The sequence below is a fragment of the Opisthocomus hoazin genome, chromosome 3 (genome assembly GCF_030867145.1).
Source record: "Opisthocomus hoazin isolate bOpiHoa1 chromosome 3, bOpiHoa1.hap1, whole genome shotgun sequence".
Lineage (NCBI taxonomy): Eukaryota > Metazoa > Chordata > Aves > Opisthocomiformes > Opisthocomidae > Opisthocomus > Opisthocomus hoazin.
The window spans coordinates 106,460,864-106,470,100 of NC_134416.1; the positions used below are offsets into that span (position 1 = coordinate 106,460,864).

General features: G+C 42.8%; 1 protein-coding gene across 1 annotated transcript; it reads left to right on the top strand.

The window, feature by feature from the left end:
- The first annotated feature begins 1,120 nt into the window (after window positions 1-1,120).
- Window positions 1,121-5,204, top strand: LOC104331187 (ovalbumin-related protein Y). The gene is made up of 7 exons (XM_009936472.2): window positions 1,121-1,288; window positions 1,954-2,004; window positions 2,655-2,783; window positions 3,544-3,661; window positions 3,899-4,041; window positions 4,147-4,302; window positions 4,803-5,204. Exons 1-7 carry the CDS (start codon window positions 1,121-1,123, stop codon window positions 5,202-5,204), a joined length of 1,167 nt encoding a protein of 388 aa, XP_009934774.2.
- Window positions 5,205-9,237: the final 4,033 nt, after the last annotated feature.

Below are 9,237 nucleotides of genomic sequence, written 5' to 3' on the forward strand. Positions count from 1 at the left end.
TGCTTAAAGATTCCCAAGAGCTCTGTGGATGCAAATGGGGAAATTCCACCCTGCTTCTCTCTGCTTATGTCAACATGTGGGAAGCTACATATAAAGATTATACTCCTGCATTGGCCTTTACAGTACTGTATTTTCTAGTCTGTGTTGTCTTCTTTACTAAAAAGTCCTTCCCTTCAGTGTTAGATGAAATGCTACGTGCTGAAACTGCAGGGAAAATTTTACAAGAATGTCAGTAAAAGGGCAGAAAAATTACTTAAACATTGAAGATGTGAAGATCTCTGCAAATTAAACACAAGGCTAAACTAGCACTGTCTTATTAAAAGGTGGATTTTATGGGAAAGGTGATAAGAAAAATTAAAGAATATTTTTTTAAAAGTGAGGTGGAACTGAGTCAACAATGAATTGAACATACTAGTTATAGACGTTATAAACATTGAATTTGGTAAATCATTTGCAGACTCCATTGCTGTGCCTTTATTACCCTTTTAAAAAAAATGAAGGTAATGTTGCTAGCATTTGAGACCTCTGATAAAGTAGATGGTGTAAGAATCTAGCTTCCCTTTACACTAGGCTGAAATTAGACTAAATATAGCAAAACTTATGCTGTTACTTCAGACTCGCACATTTTATACTGGAATTAACTGCAGCTTGGATCATAGAAGGCTGATCTGTTAACTGATCTTAAAAGTGATGGTAAAAACCATAGTGAGGAACCTGGTTTGGAGTCTCAAAAACATGAAGATTCTGAGAAAAATCTGTGTGTGTTTTTTTCCTTAAGAGATGAGAAAAGACTGTTAGTGAGCTTCTTTCAAGGTAACTAATATTCCTGGCAATATTTTCAACAATATGGTATACAAGCACAGAGAAGGAGAACTCAAGTGTCAAATAAAAGAATCACCAGCTTATGCATGACTGGTAGCTATCCAGCATTTTAATTGCTCATAAATGCAAAAGCATGTCTGCCTTTTAAATCCACACCCCTGGCTTCTGTTTGCTGAGAAAAACCCTGTGTACCAAGTCCAGTGGTTCGAGTGCACTGACTTTCTTGAACTACAATTAATATATTTCATCATAATAAGTCAGACTGTTTCTGTTTGCTTTAGACAACACCGATTTCACAATGGGCTCCATCAGTGCAGCAAACGCAGAATTTTGTTTTGATGTATTCAAAGAGCTGAAAATCCACCATGCCAACGAGAACATCCTCTATTGCCCTCTGAGCATCATTTCAGCCCTGGCCATGGTCTATCTGGGAGCAAGAGGTAACACTCAATCTCAGATGGAGAAGGTAAATTACTTACATGGGTGTAAAGTGACCTCTGCTTGTGCTTGTTGCTCCTTCTAAGTAACATCACTGAAATATATTATCCACTGATGAGGTTCTCGCCTGCTTTAAGACACAAGAAATAAGCCAAAGTTACAGAATGCAGAACTGGATCAAGAATTATTTACAGAAAATTAAAAAAAAAAGATACATTTTTTCACTATAAGGGGCAATTAGTTTTGACTTAGGACAAAAAAACATCCCAAGGACAATAACAAAATGGATTACCAGTCTGCAAATTTTATTATATGATTTTTTTCTAAATTCTGACATCTTCCAGATAATGCAATCAGATTTTTTTTTTTAATATATAAAAAATATAAATCCCAGGAAGAGAGTAAGACAGAATATTATTATCAGTACATAATTAGTTAATTTTAAATTAGTTAATTTCTGGACATTCACTAGAAAAAATATCACCTTAGCAAACAGTGGTATTTACAGTTTCCAAGAAGGCCACAGAGAGCATAAACCAATTGCAAGCTCACTTGTAAATTTTTAGTTCATCTATGCTCTCAGGTAGCACTTTTTTTCCTGAGCCAACAGCTTTACCTCAAGCATCGTGTGTAAATCTCAAATTCCCTTTTTGTCATGCTTGTCATTTCTATCACTGTCATTTTCTTTTGCAGGTTCTTCACTTTGATAACGTTACAGGCGTTGGAGACACTACTGACTCCCAGGTAGAGAAGTAACTTGATCTCCCTTTCTGTCTTATTTTCTCCTCAGAACAAAACTACAACTGTTCTGCCTCTCCTCTTGGCAGTTTCAGACCCTGTCAAGAACGATGGTAATGCTCTCAAACCAAGGAGACCCGTGGAGGGAGGGAAGGAGGGTGCAGCTCACCTATTTGTTAAAAAACAGGGAAAGAAGGCAGGTTGGACACCTTGCAGCAGAAGAAGTGACGGCGTGGGGCAGGATGCTTTGGGCACCACGGTGGCTTCCCGGGCAAGCGTTGCCGGGGGACAGGACGTCAAAGGGGCTCAGCACCCGGAGCCAGGGTAGAGCAGTCAGACTTGCAGTGGAGAGACTCCAAAGCAGGGCAGGAAGGTGCTGGCCAGAGAAGGGCCCAGATGTCTCAGTGACAGGAACACAACTGCACTCTTCAAAAAAGCACATTTCAGGGGACTTATCTCGAGAAGGATGAACTTGTCGGTCCAACGCACCACCACCACAGCACCTGCTGTCCCAAAGGTGACAGCCCTATGTCTGTAGGGGAGGACTCCACTGCAGCATGACTCTTAACTAATAAGGACAATCCTTTAGGGTCTTATTTCATAGATAAGAAGAAGCTAATGCAATATATTTTCTTATTTTCCTGTCATCACCTCAGTGTGGCACTTCTGAATACATCCACAACTCACTCAAGGACCTTCTCTCAGACGTTGCTGGGCCGAATGCGACATACTCACTCAAGATGGCTGACAGACTCTACATTGAAAAAACATACCCCGTTCTTCCGGTGAGTTGGACTGTGACCTGAGTTCAGCGAGATGCCCCGTAAAGGCCCCTGTGACTCCACCCTGGAGAGGCACCACCACCAGCAGCCCACTGTCTGTCGATGGAGAGGTGGTTGTGAGCCATGAGGGGAATTGGGTCAGAGTCTGAACCTTCCTGCGGCTGTTGGGTGGAGGCCAGGCAAAAGTATAACAGCATAAAATATCCCCACGTTACAACAGTCACAGAGCAGTGAAGGTTGCTGTTCACTTGCTAGAAAATAATCTTTAGTGGAAAATGTAATTTTAAGGGAAAAGAAATGCATTTTATGACTTGAAAGCATGAAGACTGAAATTCGGATTTTTCCAGAGCCAAATATCAAAACTTCCCAGTGAAAGGCAGCTTTGCTTTTGAAATCTAAGAATGTAATGACACAGTATTCAAAATAAAACCTGGGCACCAAGAGAATGAAATAAACACTGTCTGACCTAAAAAATGTTTGTGAAACTGAGAGTGGTTTTGCTAAAATGAAGAAAATATTTCATAATTTTAACTTAGAATCTGACCTAAAAAAAAAAAAAAGATGCCAGACCTAAGTGAAGTAGCTTTTCTTGCCCAGCCTCAAGCTGCGGTTACAGGCAGACAGCTGTGACTGAGATGTTAAAACACAGGGGTAAAAGTTCACTGTTCTTTTACCATTCTGCCTCATTTCACAATCTCGCATTTCACATTCATACGTTTTCAAGCCCTCATCAGTCTGACAACTGCAATCCTTCTGCTTACAGGGATACCTGAAGTGTGCAAAGAAATTCTACAAAGCAGGGCTGGAAGAAGTGGACTTCAAAACAGCTGCGGAGGAAGCAAGACAGCTCATTAACTCCTGGGTGGAGAAAGAGACAAATGGTAAGGACTGAAAAATGGGTAGCAGATGTTTTCCCCTACCTACCATAATCTATACCCTTGTCTTCCTCTCCTCACAATGTCTAGAAAGAGTGGGTCAAGCAAAAGCAGGTTGCTTATCGCTATGAGAACAAAACACCACAAAGTGGCACCCCCCACCCCCAAGCCCTTCACTGCAGGCATCGGTGCACACCAAAGGAGATGTATCTCACCACCTTCTGCCCTGCTTCTTCCTTAAAGGACAGATCCAAGATTTCCTCGTGTCGGGCTCCGTTGATCTTGACACTGCGCTGGCCCTTGTGAACGCCATTTACTTCAAGGGGATATGGAAGACGGCGTTTAAAGAAGAACACACTCAGGAAGTGCCCTTCAATGTGACAGAGGTAGGATGGCACGGACACAGCTTCTGGCCAGGACAGTTGTACCTTTGCCTGCTTAAAGAAAAAATTGCTCCCCGGTCACGTTGTCTCACGTTTCTGTCTCTGCAGCAAGAAAGCAGACCTGTGCAAATGATGTGTCAGAACAGCACCTTCAAAGTGGCAGCGGTGGCTGCAGAGAAAGTGAAGATCCTGGAGCTTCCCTTCGCCAGCGGGGAGCTGAGCATGTTGGTGCTGCTGCCCGACGACGTCTCTGGCCTGGAGCAGGTACGGCCCCGGCAGGGGAATCAGCGGGACCTGGCTGCCGTCAGACCTTTTGCTGTCCCTTCTCAGCCAGCTGCCCATACCATAAAAAATGGAAGGGATAAGGAAATCATTCCAAGAGCTGACCGAAAGGGAAATGGAAAAGTAGCATTAGAATGGAACTAAGCTGAAGTAAGGGATCAATAAAAATATGTTCCAGGAGGAACAGCTTTGAGGCCCGTTTGAAATGATGCTTTCAAGAACTGCATTTTCACAAAGAAAGCCTTGATCTGACAAAGAAATCATCAAATGACAAAGTTTTGGAGAATTTCATCAAGGCAGATGAGATATAGGCCATAGTCAGGAGGAAGCATATTGGATAAACAAATATGTTTCAGAATAAGTATCAGTTCTATTGTGTACACAACGTAAATGGCAAAAAATAGTAACAAGTGGTATAAATATAGCTGTTAGGGCCATTGTACTTTTGTCTCAGGCATTTTATTCCCTGCCTCTCGTTGCAGCTTGAGAACAAAATCACCTTCGAAAAACTTACGGAGTGGACCAGTCCCAATGTGATGGAAAAGAAGAGAGTGAAAGTGTACCTCCCGCGCATGAAGATCAAGGAAAAATATAACCTCACATCTGTCTTAATGGCCTTGGGTATGACTGACCTGTTCAGCCCCTCGGCCAACCTGTCTGGCATCTCTTCAGCAGAGAGCCTGAAGGTGTCTCAGGCCGTCCATGGGGCGTACATGGAAGTCACTGAAGAGGGCACCGAGATGGCAGGCTCCGAGGGTGTGGTGGGAGACGTCGAAGATTCCTCTGAGTTTGAAGAGTTTAGGGCTAACCACCCTTTCCTTTTGTTGATCAAACACAATCCAACCAACATCATCCTGTTGTTTGGTAAATATTATTCTCCTTAAGGATAAAAAGAGCTAGAAATAACTCTTGCCTTCCACTCAGAAACAGATCTCCTTCACTATAGCATTGTAGAATAATCTCATCTCTTCAACATTTTCTCCAAGTGGACAGCCTTCATATCTAGGGAGCTATTCTTGAAGCAGTGTGCGCCTTTTCAGATCTTTCGGTGCAGGTATTTCTGCTCACACAACTTGTATTCAGGACTTACATCAGGACTGAATGAGAATTTCAGGAGGCAGCTTAGGAATATTTCCCATTGCCATTGAATAACTTGAGAGACAGGGCCACTCTTTTGATTTTTGTGAAAAATCCTGCCACTGCTACTGAAAATCTGATGTCTCTATAGGAGTTCTGTGGAATAAACACAGCTTTCAGAATAACCCTGTTCCTTTCTGTTGAACTTGCCGGGCAACCATCCTTGAGTTGACGTCTGGACAACCTGCAGCTGAAATTCTGAACTTCAGCAAAGCATTCTTTTTCCAGGAATGCTTTTGTTCTGAGAGAGTATACAGAAGGTCTACCATTTCTTCATAAATCATCACCTCCAAATACAACATCTTCCTGACTGATACAATTTCCCATCTTCATTCCAGTGACATTGCATTGATTTTGTGAATGTTAATCGGTGGTCCTTCTATTTATTCTAATAAAAGCATTGCAGACTAAACACGTTGTTACCTGTTCTGCATTACTGCACCACATAACCTGAAATGTACGATACAGTGAGTAGTGATTATTGACAGAAGTAGTTTACACTAGGATTTAGATCCTATTTTTGAAACCGGAATGCACCCATATATGAAGTCACTAAACAGCTTAAGATTTTTTTTTTTAAATTTTGAACTGAAGCAAGGTAAACCCTACAGCTCCAATTCTTACCTTGAGCTTATCTCCATATGGCATATCCAATAACTAAATTTTTTTTAATTTGCTATTGCATTTCCAGACAGTTTTAAAAGGTTTCCTTCTAAGTGTCCTCAGTAAATATATCGAGGTGATGCCCAAGAGATATAACTTCAAAAACATGCAAAGAGTGTTTTTCTTCAAAGGTGGACTGCTTCAGCTCTCTAACACCCACACGAATCATAAGAGGAAATATTTCTTGTTGCCTCTTGATGTAATAATCCCCTAGAGATGTCATTTCCTATTTCACAGTCTTTAGAGGGAAGGTGCTTTAGGTTACACTTTACCCAATTAAAAAGATTATTAGTGTTAATTGCTGAGTTAAGCAGTCTTCCTTCTGCTGGAATACACATGCAGAACTGCAGATCAACACTTCAAAGTGCTTAAAAAAGGAGACACATGGCAGTATTTGGAGCTGCCTCAACCATTTGTCAAGCCAGCATAAAAAATAACCTGAAATGAGGATGCTGGTGGCAGGGAAACACATTTTCACAGCTGCTGTGAAGTCTATGGGAGAACTGCACTTACTGGTCTTCCCAAGACAGTCATAAGGGATTCGCTATGGTTAACACAAATATTCAAGCAAAGACATATTTCAAGAGATATGCCATTTCAAGGTTTACTGTGTACATTATGTCCTGCTTCCCTTATAGCCAAAAGCAGTCAACAGACTTTTGCTGTAACATAAAAAAAAAAAAAAGAAAAAGGCAGGATTAAAATGTAAACTATTGTCCTAAGGAGCAGAGTGTGTAAGGTTATTAAACAATTATAAAACTGTTATTAAACTGAAATAAGCATGTCTGTCACTCTGCACTTTCTAGGCACGATGAAAATAAAATTATTAACATTTATTATGGAAGTATTTATTACACAACATGAAAAAAAAAGCTATTCTCTTGTTTCATCGTTCTTTTTCTTGATGATCACTCTAAAGCAAATAAATACAGAAAATCAAGGCTGAAAGGGTAAGCAGCTTCCTAAAACTACACTCGAGGGAGCTTTTCAAGGCACGGAGTCCACCTGACGTCCTCACTGTGAAACAGAACTGTTTGACTCGTTCTAAACTGGGCCATTAGGTGTCACTAGGGTTACGAAGCGATGTCTGTCAGTCTTCTGAAAGACGGGCATCTGTTGAAAACGAGGTTTGGGAGCTTAATGTAGGTTCCTGTTTTGTTCTTATTTTATTTTTTGTGCAAGCAGATGATTCCGATTGATATACTGAAAACATAGACCAGTGGCACTGGGCTTGGAACCCAGTGATTTTTTAAGAAAAAGACTGAAATATTATTGGGTCAGAGCCCAGAGGCATTTTAAGATGTTCGTGTCCTGAGTGAAAAAAAGAACATCACAGTCAAATACTGTAAAAGGGATAGAGCTATTTGGTTTATGAAGGAGAAAATGTCCTCCGCAGAGGCTAAAAAGAGAGGTAAAAGTGCAGATTCAGCAAAGTTGACTAAAATGTACACCTCCATATCAACGTCTGGGCCTAGAACTGTGCCCGTGCATTGCTGCAGCCCCCGGGGAAGCAATTCTGCAGAGAGCAGCAGGGAGGGTGTTGCAAAGGGGCGAGGGAAGAGCAGCCATCAGGGGAGCAAACACTGCCTGCTGCTTCTGAGCTCTGCAGTCCAGCAAAAGAGTTTAAAAACGCGAATCCCAGTTCCCACAAAGTCAAGGTATTGTCCAACAGTCCTTTTTATTCCCTGGCGGCATGACTGAAGTTGGTGTGTCAATAAATTGGTGTCTGTCTGTCTGCTACACTCCATTTTCACTGTGTGCTGGGTTGTTTTGGATATATGCTACTTCTAGGGGTCTGTGGAACAAAACCCAGCCACACGCAATCGCATTCCTTTCAGTGCTGCGTAGGACAGCAAGTGCTCTGCGGACTGTGCGCCTTTCCTTCTCAGGTCACCTGGGGAAGGGCTGGAGATGACATATCTTCTCTGCCCTTTGGGGAATACAGTTATTTGATACCATTCCACACTTCTCTGCATATTTGACTTGCGAGAGAGGCCTACATTCTCCTAAGCAAACCAAATCCATGGCTGAAGGCACAGGACTTTACAGGCAGTATGCTCTAATCTTGGTCACCAGAGGACGAGCGCTCAGAGAACCTCCTGGACTCCAGGGGAAAAGCTGTCCTGAGCTCCCAAACAGAAAGCTTCATATTGGCTGGGAAGGATTTGACATGGAGCAGTGGTTCAGTTTTCTGTTTCTGTGGCTAGTGAGAGAAATCCCTCAATCTGGACAAGAGAGAGCAGAAGGGGGATTGTCAAGGAGCGGCAGGGTTGAGGCTGCTCGGCAAGGGAAGGTGACCCAGGGCAGCAGGTGACAGCAAGGCCAGCAGGGCAGGGTCCTCCCTGATTAGGCGTTCAGTGCTACAGCTCCTAACGCTACTGCCACAGTGCAGTGCTTCCCAGAGAAGTCCACAGGTCGAATATCACGCCTGGAGGTTAAGTCCATGGGTCAGGGTCTGTAGTGGTCCTAACCTGAAGAGTGTTGTACATTGAGGAGATGGTGACCCGCACCAAAGTTGACCTGATCAGGCACGGGCAAGTGCTGTGCTGTGCTATGTTATGGTGCACATATCGCTTGGCCTCCAGGCCTATACTACATCGAATGTCTCACGTGGCTGCAGGATAAACTTAGCCTGCTAATCATAATGGAGCAACTTGTAGATGGCCCCAGACTGGCACCTGGTGATGAGGCTGCTGGCACATCCTTGTCTTCATCTTGAAGTGAAGCAGCATGCTTCCATACAATTATATTTTTCTTCGGCAGTAGAACCAGTGAACCTCTGCATGTATAGGATAGGCACAGCGTGCTGTGCCCTGAAAAAAGATCCAGCCAATGCTGCACAGCTTGGGGTTCCCACCATCTGAAAGGACATAAGATTATCCATGCTATCCCTTTTTTCCCTCTCACGTTCTCTCCAATAAATGGCATTTTAAACAGTTTCTTACTCATATCCAAAATGAGCACTTGCAGTGGCGCTACAGGGTCCAGCTGGGTGAGGTTCACGGCCAAGTGTAAGCATGCAAGGTAGCAATGACCACAATCAAAAGACTCAGTTTAAATACTTCTCTCAAGCGAGGGGGATGTGGACCCCCATGGAGGCACCTCACAGCTCTGTCA